We start from the raw sequence: 23,501 nt of genomic DNA on the forward strand, positions 1-23,501 counted from the left end.
TCTTCTACCCTTGAGATGAAGGGAGGGACCTGGGAGCAGAATATGTCAGTGCGTGTGCTTGCACCTGTGCCTGTCCTATGAGAGCTGCAGTGCGTGGGAGGGTACATGTGTGTGAAACAAGAAAGGAGGTCTGGGTGTGAGAGTGACTCCTGGAGAGAGCTGATCCTAATCATTGGTGAGCCCCCTGACCGCCTCACTGGACCCTCTGCCCCAGGACTACTGGTGGCCCAGGAGAAGGAATGCCCAGTCCAGCTCTTATTCCCAGTACCTTGCTCCTCCCCACAGGTGGGATGACTGTGTAGGGTGCCAGGTAGGACATCAGGGTTAGGAGCTGAAAGGAAATGAAATCTCCTCAGAGCTCTGTAACCAGGATGTAAGCAGGATTCCCCCATGGAAGCAGGATTCCCCATGGAGACAGTGTCGGCCCCCTCTCATCTGGACTCTCCATCCGGCTCAGCCCTGACCCTGCGCTGGGAGAGCTCCCCCACCAACAGGCACTTCTTCCAGAGGCTTCCTCTCATTCTTGAACTGGAGATCCCTGGTTCTGGGCCCCAGGGACCCTAGGAGACCCTCACAAAGGAGACAAGGTGGGCCTAGCCACTCACACAGTAAAATACTAGACCTCATGGGAAAAGGATCCATGCTGTCTACCCATCTCCACACTCAGAGAACTCCAGCCACCCTGGAAACCTGGCTTCTGCTCACTGGCCCTCATTCCCAAGTGCCTCGTAGGAGAAAGGCAGAGGAGACTGGAGAACAGGGCTGAGAGGATCATACTCCCAAGAGAATTTAGTAAAAGTTAAGGAACTTACCTCAGAAAAATGTGTACAAATACATGTACAATTTTAAAGAGTTCAGAGTCCCTAAGTTCCATTTGTGCATCCCTGGGAAGTCCCTGAAGTTTTTGCTGGTAAGGACACTGAGGTCCAGAAAGGAAGGGTGGCTTGCTCAGAGTCCCAACTTAATTTGTGGTTCTGCCTGAATGTAGAAATATCAGAGGCTCAGAATGTCTGCCCACCTCCCCACCTACCCCATGTTTCTCTCTCTCTCTCTCACACACACACACACACACACACACACACACTAGGAGGGAATGGGAAGGGAACTGTTTCCTAGGAGAGCTGACCTCTGAGGTGATGGCATGGGAGCGTCCAATCCAGTTGTGGGCAGCTGGTGCTCTGGGGATGAGGCTGGGATAAAGCCTCCCCAGTGCCAAGGACTGATGGCAGGGCTACAGCAGAGGCTGCAGACGAAGAACAGGACTGGACTCCCTGCCCACCGGCAGCAGCGTTGCTTCCCCAAGCCCAGGCTTTACTTTCCCCCAAAGGTACCCTGGGGTGCAGGGCACCATGCTGTTCCCTGCCTTCCTCTTCGGGATGACATGGACACTGGCCAACGGGTAAGCAGCCCACCCCAGGACCTGTCTCACTGAGATCCTCCCAACCTTAGCCTCCTAACCAATAACTTACCTTGGAAGTAGGGCCAGAGGGCAGGGCTACTTGGTGACAGAGGTGACAGTGGCAACAACTATGGGTCCCCATCATGGCAGGCGATGGTGTGAACGCACAGAAACCATCCACATGGAGGAGGAAGTAGCCCCCCGTCAGGAGGACCGGGTGCCCTGTACCAGCCTCTACCATTACAGCCGCCTGGGTTGGCGGCTGGACCTGCCTGGGAGTCGCCATGTGGGGCTCTCCAGGCCCCCAGGACCTGGGCTCTGTCCCATCTATAAGTGAGTGAGGGCAGAGCCTGGGCTGTCTGCTGGGCAGGAAAGGCAGAACAAGGTAGACACTCTGAAAGTGTGGGAGGACCAGAACTGGCCTGGTAGGAGCAGGTGTTGGGAGATAGGTCCTGGGTGGGCTCCAAGGTTAGGGTGGGTGGGTAAATGTGCTGGGCAGAGCAGCAGAGGCCTGGACCTGTCTGCCTTCCTAACATCATTCTCACCTTGCACGTGGGGGAAGCCAGGAAGGGAAGTTACATGATGAGGCTCCTCAGAGTGGTTGACCAAGAGTTCTAGGCCCTTCCCTGTGACGGGACTGGGCTGAGCTCTAACATCTCCCTTCCCCTGCTCACACCTGCTCGGTGGGTACAGACCCGCAAAAACCCGGCCTGCCACATGGAACCGAACAGTGAGGGCTTGCTGCCCAGGCTGGGGGGGTGCCCACTGCACGGAGGGTAAGCACCTAGGTGGATGTGGGGCATTGGTACCTTGTGGGGGTCCTGGGCAGAGAAGGTTAGCCCAGATCTCTGATTTGGGGGAGGTAGCAAGTGGCCCCCGTACTTACCACCTGTGTCTACCCCATTCTTTCCTCCCCCACCACAGCCCTCCACGATGCTAGCCCCAAAGGCCACTGCTTTGCCACATGGCAGTGCCAGCCATGGGCAGACTCAGTTAACACTTCGGCAGGAAGCCTGGAAGAGTGCTGTTCCCATCCCTGGGGACACAGCTGGTGGGATGGCAGCTCCCAGGCCTGCCTCAATTGCTCCAGGCAACACCTGCCAGGTGGGTTGATAGCCTCAGCCTGCCAAATGGCCACAGTCCTGACCAACACCTCAAGCACTCCCACATGGAATTCCTGAGCTCTGGGCCTTTCTTCAGGGTCCGTGCCTGCTCTCTGTCCCACCAGAGTGACCATGTGCTGTCCTCCTACCTCCCACTCTGCCGGGAACCCTGTGCCCTCGCCCTCAGCCCTCTGCCGCATACTCAGAGGCTCACGATCACTGTGCCTCTCACCCAGTCAGTGCCTCCCCTCCGGCCCTCCTGCAGCCCCTGGCAGGGGCTGTGGGTCAACTCCTGAGCCAGCGACAACGTCCTTCCGCCACCTGTGCCACCTGGTCAGACTTCCACTACCGCACCTTTGACGGACGCCACTACCACTTCCTGGGCCACTGCACCTACTTGCTGGCGGGCACTGCTGATTCTAGCTGGGCTGTGCACCTCAGGCCTGGGGACCAGTGCCCCCATCCTGGGCACTGTCAGCTGGTGAGGGAGGGAGACAAGGACCAGGAGGAGGATCCACAGGGTGGAGGCTGGACACAGGAGAGCCACTGATGCCCCTTCCACTATGTATTGCTCCCCAAGGTCCGAGTGACAATGGGACCCGAAGAGGTGCTGATTGAGGGTGGAAATATCTCAGTGAACGGGCAGCTGGTACCTGAAGGGGAGCCGCGGCTGCTCCACGGTGAGGGCACTGTGGGAGCAAGAGACTGCCCAGGGCCCCTTTGCTCGGCTGGGAAGTCTGGCTATGGGCAGGTTCCTCTGCTTAAGCTCCCTGCACCTCGGTTTCCCCACCTACCTCACAGGAGTATGGTGAGGGAGTGCTTTGGTGCTAAGCCATATTAAGCTCTCACATGGCTTTGTCTCAGCTAGGCTTCCCATGTGCACACCGGTGTGTATGTCCAAGTGTGTATGCGTGTGTGAGTGTGTTGTGTAGTTTTCTCTCTCAAGAAAGTGTCCACAGCCTTCATGAACATCTCATAGTGGGCTGTGATGGAAAACAGTCTCTGCTGTAAAGTACATGTGTATACTTTTGGAAAAAAGTGCAGAGCTCTCTAGAATTGTGATAATTCCTTCCTTCCCTCATGCTCTCCTGCCCTGGGCACTTTGAGCCCTGCTGTGGTGGTGGGAGGGGTGGGAGTGTGGATGCGGATGGCCAGTGACCCCCTTCCCTGCCCAGGGCTGAGCCTGCAGTGGCTAGGGGACTGGCTGGTGCTGTCAGGGGGCCTGGGAGTCGTGGTACGGCTGGACAGGGCTGGTTCCATCTCCATTTCTGTGGACCATAAGCTTTGGGGACAGACACAAGGCCTCTGTGGGTTCTACAATGGCCGGCCTGAGGGTGAGTAGAGTGTGGCTTGGTTGGTGGTGTAGGAGGGAAGGGGAGACAGCAGCCCCCAGCTTCAGCACCCCTGTCTCTGCCTCTGTCAGATGACTTTGTGGAGCCTGGTGGGGGGCTGGCCGTGTTAGCTGCCACCTTTGGGAACTCTTGGAGGCTCCCTGACTCAGAGGTGAGGCTGACACCCAGGGTTCCCTCCTTCCCCTTCCTGTTCTCTCCTGGCTTCTCCGCCCAGCCCGGTTCCTGCATCTCCAGGACCTTGTCCTTGGCTCCATCGCCAGCCTGTCCTCTAGCATGGAGCCTGACCTTCTCTCAGATCTGCAGGGGTAGAGGAGCAGGCCTTAGGGACCCTGAGCAGCTCTGGTGAACCAGTTAGTCACTGAGTCTCCTATTGAGCTAGCTGGGCCTCAGTTCCTTCACCTCCCCACCTGGCCTTGCCGCTCCCTGCAGTCCAAGGGTATGGGCTGGTGGGTATGATTATGGGGCCTCAATGAAGCTGTGAGAGCAGTGGTCATTTTCCTGGTGTCCTGGTTCATGTCCCTCATCACTCCACCTGGCCTGACTGTCCCCAGCCTGGGTGTCTGGATGCAGTGGAGGCGGCCCAGGGCTGCGAGGGCCCCCTGGGGAACACAGAGGTGGGCATGGAACCTGGCCAGCTGCGGGCTGAAGCCCAGGACGTGTGCCATCAGCTCCTGGACACCCCTTTCCAGCAATGCCATGCCCAGGTAACAGAAGGAGTAAAGGTGGTGTCCAGTCCAGGGGTGAAGGTGGTGGTTTAGGGGGGTGCTAGAGAGATGCCACCACGTGGTCCCTACCATGAGGTTGCCTTGGGCCATGGGTCAAACCATGCTCTCCTGTGCTCTGCTGTATCTCTGGAGAATGAGAGGCTGGTTTGCTGCAAGATCACTGAGGTCCCTTCTGGAGTTTTCTGTTTGGTTATAAGTCTGGCATGTGGAAGCAAGAGGCCAGAGTGCTGGTGAGGAAAAGACTTTGTTGGCTGAGGAGCCGTCCTTTCTTGACAGGTTCCCCCTGCTGAATACCACGAGATCTGCCTCTTTGCCTACTGCAGAGGGTCCACAGTGGGCAGTGGACGAGAGGGTCGGCAGGAGGCTGTGTGTGCCACCTTTGCCAACTACGCCCAGGCCTGTGCCAGGCAGCATATCCACATTGGCTGGAGGAAACCTGGTTTCTGTGGTACTGCCGGGACCTCATACCCTGCCAAATGAGGGAGGCTGTCACCCCCAAATGTGTTCCCTGTGGGCTCTTCAGGGTCTGGTGGGAGCTGCAGCCACTCATGGCCCACTCCTCTGCCCACAGAGCGCCCATGCCCCGGGGGCCAGCTCTACTCAGACTGTGCCTCCCCCTGCCCGCCCAGCTGCCAGGCGGTGGGCCAGGGAGAGGAGGGGTCCTGCCAGGCAGAGTGTGTGAGTGGCTGTGAGTGCCCACATGGCCTCTTCTGGGATGGCGCCCTCTGTGTGCCTGCTGCCCGCTGCCCCTGCTACCACCGGCGCCAGCGCTATGCTCCTGGTGACACCGTGCGCCAGCTGTGTAACCTGTGGTGCGTCCTCACTGGGGTTGGTGGCCATGTAGTGCTCACTGTTCCCCTTAACCTGCCTCCCCATCTCCAACCTGCTCAGGGCCTTCCTCACAGTGACCTGGGCTTGCTCCTGGCATGACCAATGGCCCTGCTTAAAGACTTTGCCATCCCTTCCAGTGGTGGGGGGTACTTAGGAGAGAAGGAACCAGGGTGTTGGAGAGTCATCTCTAGCTCAGCCCCCTCATGTGCCCACAGCATATGCCAGGATGGCCACTGGCACTGCACCCAGGCCCCCTGCCCAGCCGAGTGTACAGTGGGTGGGGACGGCCACTACCTCACCTTCGATGGACAGAGCTACTCCTTCCGTGGTGGCTGGGGGTGCCACTATAGCCTGGTGCAGGTGGGTAGAGGACCAGCTCCAAGAGGGGCTCTTGCCACAGCAGAGAATCAATGCTGGAGGGAGGGAGGATGGCTGTGACCCAAAGCTCCCCTCTGAGTTCTTACCTCCTCCCTAGGTTCCCACCTCCTCCCAAGGTTCCCCATGAAAGCCCAGCTGTTGTGGCTACCAGCCAGGGCCACAAACCTCAGTCCTCTCTCAGAGATGGGACAGGCTGGGCTTGTCAAGGCTATTTCATGCAAAACAACCTCAGAGGAGATAAGAAGCCTTCCTCCCCACCTTTCCCTCCCCAGTACAGTTGGGTCACTTCTGTGTGCACACAGACACACATGTATACATGCAACCATGTTCACATGCACCGAGACACAAACAGGCATGCACACATGTCATACACTCATGCATGTGCACACACCTGTGTGCACACATATAGGTGGACATGCCTACCCATGGGGAGGAAAGGGGGGAGACATCTCAACATGCAGACATGCACATATACACACTCGTGTGCACACAAACATGCACAAACACATTTCTCCATATACACACATGTGCACATACACGGCCATGCACACAGACATCAACATGTGCCAACCCTCATGGGGAGGCTGGCAGGTGAGAAGCTGGGTGGGTCAGTCCATGAGTGGGGCGGGAGCGGCCTCCAGGTGTGTGCAGAGCCAGAGGCCCACCTGCCCACAGCACCTCCTCTGTCCCAGGACTATGTGAAAGGGCAGCTGCAGATCGAGCTGGAGCATGGGGCTTGCGACTCTGGGAGCTGTTTGCATGCCATCTCTGTCTCCCTGGGGGACACCCATGTTCAGCTCAGGGACTCAGGTAGCCTGACTCTGCCTCCTTGGGGCACCCAGCAGCTTCCTGTCATCATTCCCCAAGCGCCCTGTGGTGCTGGAGTTTCTGGTAAAATACAAGTAGCTATGAGTGTCAGAAAGGCCTCACAGCATGGCTGGACCAGGTGGGCCCTCTCCTAGACTGTCCCTCCAACTCTCCATTCCCTATCCCCACCTACACCCCCACCCCCATCTGGCTCACCTGCCCACTGGCACAAAGGGGAAGGAATAGGCAAAAATGTGTGCTGAGGATGGTCCTTGGGTTCTGGGGATGGGTTGGGGGCTCAGGTGGGACAGGGGACCTGTAGGGGTCACTCAAGTTGTCCCCTGCAGCCCACCCACCTAGGTCCTTCCGTGCTTGAGGCCTGTCCCTCCACGTGCTCCCTGCCCCATCATCAGGCCCCCATTCCAGGCGCTGTGCTGGTCGGTGGGCAAGACGTGAGCTTGCCCTGGATGGGTGCTGGGGACCTCAGTGTCGTCCATGCCTCCTCTGCCTTCCTGTTGCTGCGCTGGCCTGGGGCCCAGGTCCTCTGGGGTGTGATGGACCCTGCTGCCTACATCACCCTGGACCCTCGCTATGCCCACCAGGTATGCCAGGGTGGGCGTGAGTGGCTGCGTAAGGCCATACTGGGACTGGACTATCTCACATGCACTCCTGTGGCCCAGGTGCAGGGTCTGTGTGGCACCTTCTCCTGGAACCAGCAGGACGACTTCTTGACCCCTGCTGGAGATGTGGAGACCAGCATTACTGCCTTTGCTAACAAGTTCCAGGTGGCAGGCGAGGGAAGATGCCCCTCAGGGGACGGTGCCCCACTTGCACCCTGCAGCACCCACTCCCAGAGCCACACTCTCGCAGAGGCAGCTTGTGCCCTCCTGCATGGCCCAGCCTTCCAGGTAGCCAACTTGGGCTCCTCCCCCACCTGTAAGATGAGACAACACCTGCCTCATCCTCTTCCTGGGCTCTTAGGAGCATCAAGGGAGACCGACCAAACCCAGGGAGGTGGCAGTGAGGACAGAGATGGAGACCCTATCCTGACCCGACTCCTCCTCTCCTCCCAAGGAGTGCCATGGGCTGGTGGATAGGGAGCCATTCCAGCTACGCTGCTTGGCAGCCGTGTGTGGCTGTGCTCCTGGCAGGGATTGCCTGTGTCCAGTGCTGTCTGCCTATGCTCGCCGCTGTGCCCAGGAGGGCGCCCCGCCTACCTGGAGGAACCAGACCCTTTGCCGTGAGCCCCTCCATTCCCCTTTCTTCCTCCCCCTTCCAGGAGTGGCTGGGGGCAGGGCTCCACCCTGGCAGATGGCTTTTCCTCCTGCAGAGGCTGGGGGAAGGGGTTCTCAAGGGGTGGGCAGAGCTGGCTGCGGCAATGCCCCTGACCTGCATGTGTCCTATGTCCAGCTGTTCTGTGTCCCAGTGGCCAGGAGTACCAGGAGTGTGCCCCAGCTTGCAGTCGACACTGTGGGGAGCCAGAGAACTGTGCGCAGCTGGGTGGCTGTGTGGCTGGTTGTACCTGCCCACCAGGGCTGCTGTGGGATGCTGAGGGCCAGTGTGTTCCCCCCAGTTTGTGCTTCTGCCAGCTTGGAGCCCGTCGCTATGCCCTGGGCAGTGCCACCATGAAGGACTGCAACCACTGGTGAGGATGGAAATCTTGGGGTGAGAGTGAGAGAAGAATGTGGGGGTGAAGAGGTAGAGCTTGAGAGAGAATGCGTAGGCTGTGTAGCCTTGATCATAGTGCACATATTGAGGGTGACAGTGCTGATCACTTCCCTTCAGTCACAGAGCACTAGAGGGTACATAAAGCTACATAAAGCACATTTATACAGCATCCTCTTTAATTTTACTTTCTTGCAATGATCTAATAAAGTGAGAAATGGAAGAATTATTCCCATTTTGCAGATGAGGAAATTGAGGCTCAAATCGGCTAAAAGAATCAGGTGGCTTGTGAATAAGAAGTAAAGGCAGTTGGGGATCTGTGCAGGCAGGGCCAGTGGTGGGACGGTGCCCCACTTGCCCCCTGCAGCACCTCTGGGGGTTGTGGTGCAATCCCTCTCCTCCTGGGCTGGGAGCAAGTTGTTTAATACCTCTGTCCTGCCCCAGAGCCTGAATGGTCCTGCTGGAGCTGAAACAGGAAAGGGTGGCAATGTCTATCCCAGGCATGTCAGGGTGCTGCAAACAGCCCTGTTCCCTGCGCTGGTTACTGGCTGTTGGGAGCTGAGATGCCCAAGTCTCCAGCATTAGGGCTGGGCCTTCAAGCCTGGAACCCTAGGGTCTAGGTTCGTGGGACTATCACTTACTCCCTCCCAACCTGCTGCAGTGTCTGCCAGGAAAGGGGCCTCTGGAACTGCACGGCCAGCCATTGCCCCCCTCAGCAGGCATTCTGCCCCCAGGGGCTCATCTATGCCCCTGGCGCCTGCCTCTTCACCTGTGACAGCCCCAGCATCAACCATTCCTGCCCCATGGGCAGCACTGATGGCTGTGTCTGTCCACCGGGCATGGTGCTGCTGGTAAGTCCGGAAGGGGCAACAGTGTCACCTCCCCTAGACCAGGGCACTGCCCTGCTCCCCTCACTGTCCACAGCAGCAGGCAGGGTTGTCTTGTAGGGCAGCCCTCCATGGTGCACTCTGTCCCTGCCCTCTACTCAGGATGACCACTGTGTGCCTCCTGACCTCTGTCCCTGCCGTCACAGTGGCCAGTGGTACCCACCCAATGCCACCATCCAGGAAAACTGCAATGTCTGGTATGTCCAGCCACTGTGACCTACAATCCTTTGACCTTGTGGCCCGTGGCTCTCCAAACATCATCCTTCCCTCCACCAGAAGAGGTTGCTGGGGGCAAGAGAGGTGGGATATCCTGATTGGCCTGGACAACAGGAATGCTACAGGGCCCCTGCACACTGCTGGGCTGTCTGAAATTGCCTGGGACCTGGGCCAGCTGTGTCCCTCAGTGACTCTGTTTCCCCCCACCTGCCCCACAGTGTGTGCCAGGGCCGGAAGTGGCACTGCACAGGCCAGCAGTGCAGTGGGTGGTGCCAGGTGTTGGGAGGCCCCCACTATGTGACATTTGATGGACTGGCCTTCACCTTCCCTGGGGCCTGCGAATATCTGCTGGTGCGAGAGGCCAGAAAGCGGTTCACAGTCTCTGCTCAGAACCTGCCATGTGGGGTCAGCGGGCTCACCTGTACCAAGGCCCTGGCCGTGCATCTGGAGAGCACTGTTGTGCACATGCTCAGAGGTGGCTGTGGCTGGGACATTGAAAGGGTGACTTTGCCAAGGAGGGGCACACCACCATGACATCCCACCTCCACAGGGTGCCAAGGGCCTGGGGTTTCTGTATCTGCCCACTGCAGGCCAGCTCCTCACTGGGCTTGGCTACTACCATGCCGTGGGGCTGATGCCTTTCTTCTTGGTTGGGAATCATAATTCTAGAAGGTCCCCAAGCAATTAAGGCTCAGAGAAGTCCAATGATGTGCCCAAGGTCACATAGGCAGAGAAGCAAAAAAAGGATCAGAGGAAAGGCTGGGGTCCCCTTCCTCCAGGCTGGGCCTGAATGCCTCTCTCCCTCTACAGGTCGGGCAGTGACAGTGAACGGGGTAAGCGTGACACCCCCGAAGTTCTACACTGGCCCCGGGCTGAGCCTGTACCATGCAGGCCTCTTCCTGGTGCTCACGACCCGCCTGGGCCTCACCCTGCTCTGGGACGGAGGTCAGCCCCTACCCTCGGCTGTCTGACCTGTGCCTGGCCTTAACAACACAGGGCTGGACTCCTCCAAACTCTCCTCCTGATGCCAGCCCTTCTCCTGATACCCCCACAGGATACATGTCCAGTCTGACAGCCAGGCCAGGACTAGGACTTTGACCTTAACTCCCACCTGGTCTCAGCCAGCACTACCCCTGCCCCCTAGTCTGTACAAGTTTCCAAATTAGGTTTTCATAATTGTTTTTCCTCATTATGAAAGCAGTACTTCCTCACCAAAGAAACATTTAGAAAATATCAAGTTTTAGCAAGAAGAAATAGAAATAAGTCTCCCAACATCCCACCACCCAAACACAAGCATTTGGCATGTTAGAAATATAACTGTGACTGAGAGAGGGAGACCAAAATAACCCCATATGGACTTGGCTTGGCGCTGCTGGTTCCCCTCTAAGCCCTGGCCACCGACAGTTCTGGGACAACAGGTCTCACAGGCCAACCTAGAGCCTGGCTCCTGGTCTAGAACATGACCTGATAGAGTATCTCCCTGACCCCCAGCCAGGGTTTAGGAAAACAGGTTCCAAGTCCTTTTCACCCATAGCCCCCAAGTGTAGGTGTCCTTATTCATCACACTAAAGCATCCCATGATCCCATGATCAAAGGAGGGTGGCAAGACAGGCCAGTTATTACGTACCCTTGATCTTCTCCTGACCCAGAAGAGGGCCAAGGGGTCGTTTCCCCATAATGCTGTTGCCAGGTACCCGGGTCCTGGTGCAGCTGTCCCCCCAGTTCCATGGTCATGTGGCTGGGCTGTGTGGAGACTTTGATGGAGATGCCAGTAATGACTTGCGGAGCCGCCAGGGTGTTCTGGAGCCCACAGCAGAGCTGGCTGCCCACTCCTGGCGCCTCAGTGCCTTCTGTCCTGAGCCAGGAGACCACCCACATCCCTGCACCGTGAGTACGGTCAGGAAAGAGGGAAGGGGTAGGGTTCAGAAGCCGTGGCCGGTCCACAGTGTTGAAGCCACCCTGTGCCTGCAGGTGAATGCCCACCGGGCTGGCTGGGCTCGGGCCCGCTGTGGGGTGATGCTGCAGCCACTCTTTGCCCTGTGCCATGCAGAGGTGCCTCCGCAACAGCACTACAAGCAATGTGTGTATGATGCCTGCGGGTAAGCAGGGGCAGACCTCGGGCTGGTGGGAGTGGGAGTGCCAAGGGCGGTGAGGGGGTGCTGGGGCTGAACACTCTCTCCCACAGGTGTGACTCGGGGGGTGACTGTGAGTGCCTCTGCTCAGCCATTGCCACCTACGCAGACGAGTGCAGCCGACATGGGCACCACGTGCGCTGGCGCAGCCAGGAGCTGTGCCGTGAGTATGCCCCACTCCTGGTTCCTGATACCCAGTCCTACCACGTGCTTAGCTCCTTGAAGGGTGTCCCTGCCCCGTAGAGAGCCAGCCGTTTGCCATTTAAGGACAGATAGGTATTGCAAGCTTGCTATGTGCCAGACATGCAAGGATGGCTGCTGGGTAAGGTTGACACAGCACAAATGGCCCTTGAGGGGGGTCTTGGCAAAGGTCTATGCCAGGCACCCCTGTACCCTCTGTGGGTTTCACATGGGCCAGCTTGCCTGGCGTTGCTGCATCCTGTTGTCCTGGTGCCCCAGTGACTTGATCCTCTCTCCTCTCCCCCTAGCTCTGCAGTGTGAAGGGGGACAGGTGTATGAGGCCTGTGGCCCCATGTGCCCCCCCACCTGCCACGAACACTATCCTGAGCCCAGGTGGCACTGCCAGGCTGTGGCCTGTGTGGAGGGCTGCTTCTGCCCTGAGGGGACTCTGCTGCACGGTGTGTGGAGTCAGAAGGAGCAGAGGGGAGGGGGCACTGAGATTGGGAAGGGGTCATAGACCATGGTGACAGGGCTGGTCCAGTAGCCACCATGCCTTTTTTTCTCTGAGCCCTGTGCTCTGTGACCTCAGGAGGAGCCTGCATGGAGCTGGCAGCCTGCCCCTGTGAGTGGCGGGGCAGCTTCTTCCCTCCAGGGACTGTGCTGCAGAAAGACTGTGGGAACTGGTGAGTTGGGTGGGGACCTTGAGAGGGGCCATGGGAGGAGCCCTGGGCCAAGTCCAGCCTGGCCTGATCCTACTACACCATGTTCTCAGTACGTGCCAGGAGAGTCAGTGGCATTGTGGGGGTGACGGTGCCTACTGTGAGGAGCTGGTGCCTGGCTGTGCAGAGGGAGAGGCCTTGTGCCAGGGGAGTGGACACTGTGTGCCACTCTCATGGCTTTGTGACAACCAGGACGATTGTGGTGATGGCTCAGATGAGAAGGGTGAGCATGCCTGTGTGTGGCAGTGATAGTGATGGGTTAGTCCTTATATGTGTCACTGAGCTTTCTGGGGCCAAAAAAGGAGGAGATGGCTCCAGGGCTCTGCCCAGGGTGGCTTGTGGTTGTCCACAGGGTGGCTTCGTTAGCTGCTGCTCCCATTGCCGGGGACTATGAGAGGAGGGAGGAGTGGGCAGGGTATACCATCCTCCTGAGACACTCTGGCAGCATCCTGAGTACACTTGCTCCCCCATGCCAGATTGTGCTGCCCCAGGCTGTGGGGAGGGGCAGATGTCCTGCAGCTCCGGCCACTGCCTGGCTCCCACCCTGCTCTGCAATGGCCAGGATGACTGTGGAGATGGCTCAGATGAACAGGGCTGCCCGTGCCCCCAGGGCTCGCTGGCCTGTGCCAATGGACACTGCCTGCCCCCGGCCCTGCTCTGCGATGGGCACTCCGACTGTCCAGATGCTGCTGATGAGGAGTCCTGTCTCGGTTCGTTGTCCCTAACCTGGACTCCTGCCCACCAGACACCCCGTCCCACAAGGCCCATGCCCTCATGGCAGTCACTGACAGTTCTCTGAAAGAAATGAGCAAGTCACAAAAAAAGGAAAAATTCATTATAAAATATCTATTTTAAATTATCTTCCTTATTGGGCAGCACCTGTGGCTCAGTGGGTATGGCACCAGCCCCATATACAGAGGGTGGCGGGTTCAAACCCGGCCCTGGCCAAACTGCAAAAAAAAAATAACTGGGCGTTGTGGCGAGTGCCTGTATCACTCTACTAAGGGTGATAAAGGGAGACTCTGTCTCTACAAAAAAAAAAAAAATATATATATATATATATATATTATTGGGCGGCGCCTGTGGCTCAAAGGAGTAGGGCAGCAGCCCCATATGCCAGAATTGGCAGGTTCAAACCCAGCCTGGCCAAAAACTGCAAAAAAAAAAAAAAAAAAAAAATCTTCCTTATGAAATCAGTACCATAAAGAAGGAAGTAATTGCTTTAGCTCTGGTGCGCCTCCTTTGCCAGGTTTCTGCTGTGAAGTTGGCACCCATGAGTGTGAGTGGGGGCTCCCCAAACAGTGAGAATAGGAGGCAGAACCCGGGGCCAGCTCAGAACCCGGGGCCAGCTCATGCTTTCTGATTGCAGGGCAGATGAACTGCCTTCTTGGGGAGGTGTCCTGCATTGATGGGACCTGCGTGGGGGCCATCCAGCTGTGTGATGGAATCTGGGACTGCCTGGATGGAGCTGATGAGGGGCCTGGACACTGCCCTCTCCCCTCTCTGCCCATACCTCCTACTGGCTCCCTGGACACTGCGTGGAGTCCCCTGGCCAGTGCCAGCCCAGGTGAGTCTCCTGGAGGATATGGGCTGAGAAAGTTGGGGGCAAAAGCCTCAGAGAGAGGGAATGGGGGGGCACCTCAGAAAGAGGTGTTTAGAGGTGCTGTGGGCAGAAAGGAGCAGGCACAGTGGGAGAGCAGGGATGAATGCAGCAGGGGGCTGTTGAGGGGGGTTGGAGAGTCCAGACTTTATTTCCCATCTCCCTCTAAGCTGAGGGGAGTCTCCTGAATCAGGAGAGAGCTTTTGGAAAATCAATGGGGCAGCAACATGCAGGAAAGACCGGACTTGGGAGGAACAGAAGGTGGGTTGGGCAGAAAGCAGGACAGGCCTCCTGGAGCAGGAGCAGAGCAAGCCCAGAGATGGCAGAGCAGAGCCTCCGAGGCCGCTCAGGACACCAGGGTCTAGCCGGCACCCTCCGCAGCGCCGCCCTGCGGCCCCTTCGAGTTTGCATGCGGCAGCGGAGAGTGCACCCCGCGGGGCTGGCGCTGTGACCAGGAGGAGGACTGTGCCGATGGCAGCGACGAGCGCGGCTGTGGGGAGCTCTGTTTGCCGCCCTATGCGCCCTGCGCCCTTGGCCAGCACTGCGTGTCCCCGGGGCAACTGTGCGATGGCGTGCCGCAGTGCCCCGACAGCTCCGACGAAGACCCGGACTCCTGCGGTGAGACTCTCCCGCCCCTACCATAGTGTCCCAGCTGGCCAAACAGGCTAAGCCCATCTCTCCCCATGCAACTCGCACCTCCCACTCCTGCCCTCTGCAACCAGCTGGATGCGCAGCTAGAGTGACTTAGGACCAACTGGGTGCTCAGAGTCAGAGCAGACTTTTGTGCTCCTTTGATCTTTTCATGAAACTCTGGAAAACCTTCTGTCCTCCCACCCAGGCCCAGGGAAGAGAGGGAAGGGGCTTTTGCTTTTGCCCAAAGGGCATAGTCCCATGTTGGCCCTGCCTCCTCTTCACCTTCCCTCCAGTGCTTTTGGTGCCCCTGCCAGCCCCCTTCTAGGGAGGGGGCAGGAGGGGACAAGGGCACAGAAGGACACTTCTTTCAGTGGCCACAGGCTCCATCAGCTGTCACCATGCTGTGGTTTCTGCTCTGGTTTGGCACTCTGGCTGTGCCTGCACCCTGAGTGGCTCTGTGATGGGATCTCTGACTGTCCCCAGGGCAGGGATAAACTGGAGTGTGGTGAAGTGAAATACTTTATTCCCCTGGAGAAGGCCATGCTGGAGTGGGCCAGGAAGGTGTTCTCACAACCTGCTAATTGCGCTTACTCTCCTCTTCTCCCCCAGAGGGGCTTCTAGCCCCCGGAAGTGCCAACAGGACAGGTCCTCCCTGCCCAGAGTACACCTGCCCTAATGGCACCTGCATTGGCTTCCTGCTGGTGAGGGGGGAATGGGTGGAGAAGGCAGAGCCATGTTACCACTCAGCACAGCGGGAGCCCTAATACACCCCCTCCCCAGGTGTGTGATGGGAAACCTGACTGTGAAGGGCCAGGGGAGGCAGGACCCTCCCCAGAAGAGCAGGGTTGTGGAGCCTGGGGTCCCTGGAGCCCGTGGGGGATGTGCAGCCAGACATGTGGGCCTGGAGTGCAGGGCCGGAGCCGCCGCTGCTCCCCGCCTGGCCTCCTGGTACTGCAGCACTGCCCAGGCCCCGATCACCAGTCTCAGGCCTGCTTTCGTGTGGCCTGCCCAGGTGAGGCCTGGGGCTACAGAGAGGGCTGTGGGTTGGGGCTGGAGAAGGAGGGGAGAAGAAGCCCTTCCCTAGGCTCCCCACCACCTACCCTGTCCCTCTGTCTCACAGTGGACGGTGAGTGGAGCACCTGGTCTCCCTGGTCTCTGTGCACTGAGTCGTGCAGAGGCACTATGATGCGGCAGCGACAGTGCCACCCACCCCAGAACGGGGGCCAAACCTGTGCCGGACTGCCTGGGGGCCCACACAGCACCCACCAGATCCGTGAGTGGAAGGGAGGGGGGCACAGCAGATGTGAAGGCTGTTGGTGGGGGGCTTGTCCCTGCTGCAGATCACCCACCCTCACCTCTGACCTCTGGTTCCGGCTTTCTCTCAGAGGCCTGCCACCAGGACAGCTGCCCCAATGCCACCTGCTCTGGAGGCCTGGTGTTCCGGCCTTGTGCTCCCTGTCCTCTGACCTGCAATGACATCTCTAGCAAAGCCATCTGCCCACCTGACCTGCCCTGTAGCAACCCAGGTAAGGGGACTCTGGCCTGGTATCTGGCTCCAGGCTGTGGATCTGTGGAGGTCAAGCTCCCTAAGTAGAAGCCTTACCCTGGGCCTTCCTAGGCTGCTGGTGCCCAGAAGGGCAAGTACTGGGCGTCGAGGGAGGGTGTGTGTGGCCCCGGCAGTGCCCCTGCCTCGTGGATGGCGCCCGCTACTGGCCAGGGCAGCACATTGAGACTGACTGCCAGCTCTGCATCTGCCAAGACGCATGGCCCCGGCGCTGCCGGCCCAACCCCAACTGTGCTGGTGAGGCCCCCCCTCCCTGACGGTCCCTGGTCCCCTCCCAAAACACCCATCTGGGCACCCCCCAACCCAGCTTGGGGTACTCCCTGCCAGAGGACCCCAGCCTCTGACCCTTGGCCCTCCTTCAGTGGACTGTGGCTGGTCCTCCTGGGCCTCTTGGGCTGAGTGCTTGGGCCCCTGTGGCAGCCAGAGCATCCAGTGGTCCTTCCGGAGCCCCAACAACCCCCGGCCCTCTGGCCGGGGTCGCCAGTGCCGTGGCATCCACCGCAAGGCCCGCAGGTACTCTGCATGCATCCTGGGGCCCTGCCCCCACCTCCTGCTCAGGACGCTTCCTATAGGCCCTTTCCCAGAATGGGGGACCCCAAATTAGGAACCTTGCTCATGCCCCTGCCAGTCTAAACCCCAGGACTCTCAGTGCATCTTTGGGGACCCCTGGCCTTCTCCTACTTTAGTTTCATGCTCTCTAGGTCCAGAGAAGGTAAACAGGGCCACAAATGCAGCTTGACAAATCCAGGGACAGGAATGGGTCCTCTGATTTGGCCCCTTGTACCTCTGAAGGTACCTGGGATATGGCTGTACTTGCCTGCCCAGCTCCCTGACTGTGGTGCTGGCACAACTACCTTCCCTGCCCATCTTTTGAACTGGGTACAATTTCTCAGGTGCTAGGTGGGTTGGGATAACCAAATGCTCCAGTTTACCCAGGATTTTCCAGGCAAAACAGGAGGGCTAGTCACATCAGGTGAGCCCCCTTCCTTCCCAGGTGCCAGACGGAGCCCTGTGAGGGCTGTGAGCACCAGGGCCAGGTACACCACATCGGGGAGCGCTGGCGCAGTGGCCCCTGCAGCGTGTGCCAGTGTCTGCACAACCATACCACACACTGTTCCCCCTACTGCCCACTGGGCCGCTGCCCCCAGGTGAGAGTCTGGAGGAGGCACTATGTGGAGGCCCCAGCAGAGGAGGCCGATGGGGTGGGTTTGAGGTAGAAAGTTGGCCTGACCTTTGGGTCCCCACAGGGCTGGGTCCTGGTGCAGGGAACAGGAGAATTGTGTTGTCACTGTGTCCTGACTGGTGAGTGGGTCAGGGGATGACAGAGGTGCCTCAAGGGAAGGAGGATCCCCAGAGACTCTGATGGGGGTGGGTGGCTGGATGCCCCAGCCTCAGGGTGGTGGCCAGCTGGAGTCCTGGATGCTGGGGAGGGGGTGTCTTACCTCTGCCTTCCCACTCTGCCTGCCTCCCTGGTGCTTTTGAGGCCTTCTGCCCCTCCCACCCATGCCATCTTTGAGGGTGCTATCTTTTCTTCTGGGCCAGATCTGGTTGCTTTCCTGTCCCCCTTTTTTCATGAATAAGTTGGACATTTTCCAGAGCATCTTTACCTGAACATGAAAGCATCTTTACCTAGGAATAAAACAGGAAAATCCAAAGGGTTACAAATGGATGCATTTATGGGTCCAGCTTTCTTATCCTAAAAGTACATCCACAGGTTGCTGAGGTTAGGGCAGAGCCAGCATATATACACTTGTACAGGCTGTTCACCGCACAAGTGACCTAGTGAGTGGTGAGTGAGGGCTGGACTCCCGCCCACAGGGGAGCTTCCATCCAGAGACAGCCCTTTCTAATGCCCACAAAGATGCCCTATTAGTGATAGCATCCCTGGATTAGGAACGACAATTGAAGTCCTGTGTCTAAAGTAGCTTTAGACTGGCAGTTTTATCCTGTGTTCTCTAAATAGTCAGTAGGAGTGAAAGCCCCCAGTATATACCCAGGGAATGAAGAGGAGCTCTTTTCAGCTGGGGGCTGTTCCTGGGGGTCCTGAGACTTGACACAGAGAGAAGTGCTCCAACATGAGGGGAGATGCGTGAGTGCTGGCAGCAGCTGTTGTGAACCTCTCAGTCTCTCCCCTGACCTAGAGTCTCCCCACCCAGGAGAGGACCAGGCAGTCCACCCCATGGCCACTCCCGCCTCCAGTTTCCATATGGGACCTCCTCTGGTCAGCTACATTCTACCTCCGCTGGGAGGTAAGGACTACGAGCTGTCATAATACAGTGCTGAGGAGGGCACTGCCCAGAGGTTGCCCAAGCTGGGAGCTAAAACAGGACCTCAGGGACCTTTGCCTTGCTTTACACGTGGAGGATGGTTATTCCGAGGATCTAGGAGTTGTCCCATCTTAAGTTGCCTTCCTGGCCCAGCCTTCTGCCCTGTTGTCCTGTCCTTGGACACCTGCTGGGCCTTTCAAATCTCTCAGCTTCCCTGAGGCTCCTGCCACCTTCTGCCCTCCCTGACTACAGCCCCTCTCTCTCTGCGCACAGATCCCTGCTATTCTCCACTGGGGGTGGCCCGACTGCCAAAGGGAAATCTGCACGCACCATCCCAGCAGCTGCAGCACCCCAGCCGGGCTGCCCTCCTGTGGGCTCCCACTGAGGGGCCCAGCCCCCAGGGTGGGAGCCCCAGAGAGGACTCCCTCTTTGCTGAGTCACACTCCTACCTGGAGCTGGACCTGCTTCAGCTCCAGAACCTCACTGGTTAGTGGAGAGGCTGGAAGAGGGGCAGTGATGAGGGCGGGAGGGGAGTAGCTCCTTCAGCTCTGACGTCTGCCCTTGACCTGGCCCTGCCCTAGGCATCATAGTGCAGAGGGCTGGTTCCTTCAACACTTATGTCACCAGTTTCTCGCTCCAGCTCAGTAGTGATGGTCTACACTGGCACAACTACCATGACATCCTGCCTGGCATCTTGTCCCTGCCCAAGGTACTACTCCCAAGGCCCCTGGGCAAGGGACTAACCTTGTTCTTTTGTGAGTCCCAGAGTCTTTGTCCCTAAGGCGTTTCAGCCTCCCTGAGGGACACTGCCTACATTAGATGCTTGAACACCTGGTAAGTAGCAAGGACTATGCCACTGTCAAGTAGATGTCAGGAAACAGCCAAGTGGCTCAGACTCAGGGCAGGCATGTGAAGCCCTGCAACAGCCTACAGGGAGAGGGGATGGAGGGGGACAGCAAGTTCAGTGAGGGTCCAGGGAGCCCAGACCCAAGCAGGGCCACACGGAAAGCAGCCTGGACCCAGCCCCGCCCTCATGGGGTTTGCATCACCCGTGGAAGACAAGCCCTGTGAAGCAACAAGAGTCAGCCCCACCATGTGTTCACTCCTAACTGTAAGGAGCACCACTGTGTGCTAGGTGCTGGGCCTGGGGACACAGCAGGGAGCACTGCCTGTCCCCTGCCCTTAGGACACCATAGGCCCACAGGGAGAAGCTTAGACCAGGACAAGACCCCCACACACAGCTTTGAAAGATCCAGATGGCTACTGTGGGAACCTGGGCTCTGGGTGGGGCAGAATCCATGCTGAGAAAGTTGGGTAACAATGAGCCCTGCTCAGGAGGTCATTTGGGGGGAGCTGGAGCAGGGGGTAGGGTTTGATCAAACAGCACCCTCTGCTGGCAGCTATTCTCTGACACCTGGGGTGACCCAGCTCCCGAAGTATGGACATTCAGCCAGATGGTGCAGGCAAGGTATGTTAGGATGTGGCCCGGTGATGTCTACCACGGCGAGGGCGGCCGCAGCGTCTTGCTGCGGGTGGAGTTGCTGGGCTGTGAACCAGGTATGGGGTGCACTGGGAACAGGTGGGGTAAAGGCACATGATGTGGCAGGAGTCCTCAGCCATGTGCCCCCCTGCAGTGTCTCCACCCGCGACTCCATGCCCTGGTGCTGGGCACCGCTGTGCCAGTGGTGAGTGTGCCCTGAGTGGTGGCCCATGTGACGGTGCTGTGGACTGTGGGGATGGCTCAGATGAGGAGGGCTGTGTGCTCCTGCCCGCGGGTACCAGCAGGTGAGGTGGGGCCTGCTGCCCAGCTCTTAGAGGGGCAGCCATGTGGGAGGGGGCCCTGTGCCGTCTTCAGCCCCCAGGCACCCATGGACCTTGTGTGCTGAGGGGCTGCTGCTTTTCCACCATGGATCCTAGGATACTGTGCCTTTTCCATAGCATCTGGAGTTTAGGGGTTCTCAAAATGTGGCCCCTGGACCAGTAGCATCAGCATCACCTGGACCCTATTAGACATGCAGATTCTCAGGCCCCACCCCAGACTGCAGGGGCCTCAGTGGACAGCATCCTTCCCAAGTGCTCCCCTGCAGCGAGAGCCCCCAGACCCCAGGCACACTCACCCTGACTGGATGTGGGACTCTCAAGGTGGGAGAGCCCCTGGAACCCCTTTGGCTATTTTTCTTTTCAGAGTCCATTCCACAGCCTGGACCCCAGCTCTCTCCTCCACCCAGCCCAGGGAGGTGAGTGGGCAGCTACAGACCCCGAGGGTAGGGTGATGCTGGCAGGGATTCCAGCACCTATGTCTCCCCTACATGTGTTTCCTGGTGTTGCCCTCAGTCAGGCCATCAGCCTGGAGTCTCTGGGGGCAGCTGGAGGTGCAGAGAAGCACAGGGCAGAGGGCCTGGAGGAGCTTGGGATGAGAGAAGCCTGTGCCCCTAATAGGAAGGTGACCCCCACGGGGCAGGCATCAGAGCATCACAGCAGGGTCACAGCAGGAAGAGCACTGTGTCCAGGTCCCCAGGGGCTCTCTGGACGAGGCTGGAAGGATGGAGCTTGAGTATCTGTAACATGGAGAAGAGGGGCAGGGCACCTTCCCACTGGGGAACCACCTGGTCAGAAGCCCAGAGTGTGTGTGTGTATGTGTGTACGTGTGTGCATGCTCCTGTTGGGGCAGAGGCAGGGGAATTTGGGGGGCAAGAGTTGAAGTGGGTCCCCTAGTGGGCCAGTGAGAGCAGGGTCCCTGAGCTCCTTGAGGGTGGGGGCCGGTGCCTATGGGTGCCCAGTCCAGAGGTGGCAGCCCACCTGACTTGCAGAGGAGTTGGCACTATCCTCCGTGGGAGAGGCAGAGGGAAAGTGGAGTGGAAGGTGGTGGGACCGTGGGCACCCCAGCTGCACCCTCATGGGAATAGGAGGCTGGTATGTGAATAGGAGCTGCCTGCCCTCTACACCAGGGCTGCATGGGGTGCTGAGTGCCCTCCCTTGGCAGGGCCTGGTGGAGATTGAGCATGGGTATCCTGTGCAGGAGTCACCTGCACCCCCCACAGGTATGTGCACAAGCTGTAGCCCCCTCCCTCAAACTTGGTCCCAGCTGGCCCTTCCAAAGCAAGTAGTTACATCTCAGAGCTTCCAATTCCCTGGTCCCTGACTCCCCAGTGAAAGAGCTGCAAGGTTGGCTCAGGGAGGAGACACTGGCCACCCTGGACAGGGCCCACCTCTGGGATTCCAGGGTACAAGGGCTGCAAGTCAGTGGGGTAGGTGGCTTCAGGCCAGCTCCAAGGGCTGAGCCTGTGCCCTACAGTGTGGCCACTTTCCCGTGGGGGTAGTGCTCACCATCCCTGCAGCAGGGCCCCTAACTGAAGGGTTTCCTGGCAGCAGACATGGGGGTGGATGAAGTCACCAAGTTAGCGTGTTTGAAATAAGATGGGGGGGGGGGCTCCCAGCCCAGTTGTGATCTGCCTCCAGTCGCAACCTGATCATTTGTCTGCCCTTTAGCCAAAGGAGAGCTATCTTCACAGAGGAGCAGCTATAGAGGACAGATGGGGAGGCATGGGCCACCAGGGCAGCAGATTTTTCTGGCTCTGTCCTCCCGTGGAAGATGCACACCACACCATCCACATGGGCTTAAGTTTCCCCATCTGTGAGGAAAGGATATCTTACAGACAACCTCTGTGGTGCCTCTATGTGATCCAGTGGAAGTTCTTCAGAAGCCTGGCCAGACTGTATTTCTGAGCAAACGAAGCAACTTGCTCAGGTCCATGACATGTGGTGCCATGGGGTGAAGTCTAATCTCATTCTAAGTCTGGCTCTACAAAAATGGCTGGTTTTTTTTCTTTCATTCATTCTTTTTTTTTTTTTGGAGACAGAGTCTCAAGCTGTCGTACTGTCATCACATCTCATAGCAACCTCAAACTCTTGGGCTTAAGCAATTCTCTTGCCTCAGTCTCCCAAGTATCTGGGACTACAGGTGCCTGCCACAATGCCCAGCTATTTTTTTTTTTCGTTCCAGTTGTCATTGTTGTTTTAGCTGGCCTGGACTGGGTTTGAACTTGCCAGCCTTGGTGTATGTGGCCGATGCCTTACCCACTGAGCTACAGGTGTGGGCCAAAAAAAAAAAAAAAAGCGCTGTTTTTGAAGATGAATATCTTGCCAGAAAAGGAGACTCTTTTTTTTTTTTTTCTTTCTTTTTTTTTTTTGCAGTTTCCGGCCCAGGGCTGGGTTTGAACCCACCACTTCTGGCATACCGGGCTGACCCCTTACTCTTTGAGCCACAGGCACTGCCCCCCAGAAAAGGAGACTCTTAACACGCTTTTCACTATAGCTGTCAAGAAGCTCAAAACCAGTTTTTTGTACAGCAGTAGCAATGGGCTCATCCTGAGTTTCCGGTAGAGTTTGCTCCTTCTGCTGGTTGTGCCTAAATGATCTCAGCTCTCTCTCTCCCTAAATATCTTATTTTATAGTCAATTGGAACTTGGAAGTTGCCAAATGTGTGTTCTTGAGAATAGAGTACAAATCTCAGATCAAAACTAAGACATGCTATTTTAAAAACTTTTACGCTCCTTGGACTATGAGTCCCATTTCTTTTTTGATTTCAGAAGATGGGGGGTAGGTAGTCTGTGGTACCTGCGATTATGCTGCACCCCAGAAGCCTCTCAAGGGAGGGGAAGGCCTCACCTCCCTCCGTCTTCCACCCACAGAGAGAAGGGTGGGCCCTGTCCTAGCTTCCAGCGCTCTTTATCTGAGTTCTGGGGAATCCGTGAAGACAGTGCCCATCACCCCCACATCCCAGACAGAGGCTAGGACCCCACAACCAGGAATGGCAGCTGTGACGGTGTTCCTCCCACCTCCAGAAACTCTGGTGACCACTTCTGGTGAGGCTCCAAACCCTTCTGTCTATGCAAAGTCTGCATGAGCCCAACAACTTCCTTGCGAGGGGGACAGGGACCCTAGGAGGCTGACTGCTTTGTTTAAAGTCACACAGGTCGGGCGGCGCCTGTGGCTCAGTGAGTAGGGCGCCAGCCCCATATGCCGAGGGTGGCGGGTTCAAAC

At 57.9% G+C, this 23,501-nt stretch overlaps 1 protein-coding gene across 1 annotated transcript in view; it reads left to right on the forward strand.

The window, feature by feature from the left end:
• Positions 1-1,121: 1,121 nt before the first annotated feature.
• The window catches only part of LOC128560184 (SCO-spondin-like), a 51,142-nt gene continuing 28,762 nt past the window's right edge, over positions 1,122-23,501 (forward strand). The window contains exons 1-46 of the mRNA XM_053553747.1: positions 1,122-1,399; positions 1,550-1,732; positions 2,093-2,175; positions 2,324-2,503; positions 2,739-2,983; positions 3,083-3,182; positions 3,678-3,836; positions 3,926-4,005; positions 4,406-4,558; positions 4,856-5,027; positions 5,151-5,391; positions 5,626-5,770; positions 6,481-6,598; positions 7,022-7,197; positions 7,276-7,503; positions 7,670-7,835; positions 8,006-8,240; positions 8,922-9,111; positions 9,250-9,344; positions 9,582-9,838; positions 10,174-10,308; positions 11,054-11,250; positions 11,335-11,462; positions 11,549-11,658; positions 11,984-12,133; positions 12,265-12,358; positions 12,448-12,617; positions 12,871-13,104; positions 13,764-13,961; positions 14,376-14,612; positions 15,237-15,328; positions 15,408-15,639; positions 15,748-15,900; positions 16,013-16,153; positions 16,246-16,428; positions 16,554-16,704; positions 17,186-17,339; positions 17,439-17,493; positions 18,348-18,440; positions 18,732-18,944; positions 19,040-19,167; positions 19,859-20,015; positions 20,093-20,243; positions 20,644-20,695; positions 21,442-21,499; positions 23,150-23,323. Of these exons, the coding sequence (XP_053409722.1) occupies positions 1,350-1,399; positions 1,550-1,732; positions 2,093-2,175; positions 2,324-2,503; positions 2,739-2,983; positions 3,083-3,182; positions 3,678-3,836; positions 3,926-4,005; positions 4,406-4,558; positions 4,856-5,027; positions 5,151-5,391; positions 5,626-5,770; positions 6,481-6,598; positions 7,022-7,197; positions 7,276-7,503; positions 7,670-7,835; positions 8,006-8,240; positions 8,922-9,111; positions 9,250-9,344; positions 9,582-9,838; positions 10,174-10,308; positions 11,054-11,250; positions 11,335-11,462; positions 11,549-11,658; positions 11,984-12,133; positions 12,265-12,358; positions 12,448-12,617; positions 12,871-13,104; positions 13,764-13,961; positions 14,376-14,612; positions 15,237-15,328; positions 15,408-15,639; positions 15,748-15,900; positions 16,013-16,153; positions 16,246-16,428; positions 16,554-16,704; positions 17,186-17,339; positions 17,439-17,493; positions 18,348-18,440; positions 18,732-18,944; positions 19,040-19,167; positions 19,859-20,015; positions 20,093-20,243; positions 20,644-20,695; positions 21,442-21,499; positions 23,150-23,323 (7,096 nt within the window). The 5' untranslated portion in view covers positions 1,122-1,349. The remainder of the gene's footprint in view (positions 1,400-1,549; positions 1,733-2,092; positions 2,176-2,323; positions 2,504-2,738; positions 2,984-3,082; positions 3,183-3,677; positions 3,837-3,925; positions 4,006-4,405; positions 4,559-4,855; positions 5,028-5,150; positions 5,392-5,625; positions 5,771-6,480; positions 6,599-7,021; positions 7,198-7,275; positions 7,504-7,669; positions 7,836-8,005; positions 8,241-8,921; positions 9,112-9,249; positions 9,345-9,581; positions 9,839-10,173; positions 10,309-11,053; positions 11,251-11,334; positions 11,463-11,548; positions 11,659-11,983; positions 12,134-12,264; positions 12,359-12,447; positions 12,618-12,870; positions 13,105-13,763; positions 13,962-14,375; positions 14,613-15,236; positions 15,329-15,407; positions 15,640-15,747; positions 15,901-16,012; positions 16,154-16,245; positions 16,429-16,553; positions 16,705-17,185; positions 17,340-17,438; positions 17,494-18,347; positions 18,441-18,731; positions 18,945-19,039; positions 19,168-19,858; positions 20,016-20,092; positions 20,244-20,643; positions 20,696-21,441; positions 21,500-23,149; positions 23,324-23,501) is intronic.

Source organism: Nycticebus coucang, chromosome 11, assembly GCF_027406575.1.
Source record: "Nycticebus coucang isolate mNycCou1 chromosome 11, mNycCou1.pri, whole genome shotgun sequence".
Lineage (NCBI taxonomy): Eukaryota > Metazoa > Chordata > Mammalia > Primates > Lorisidae > Nycticebus > Nycticebus coucang.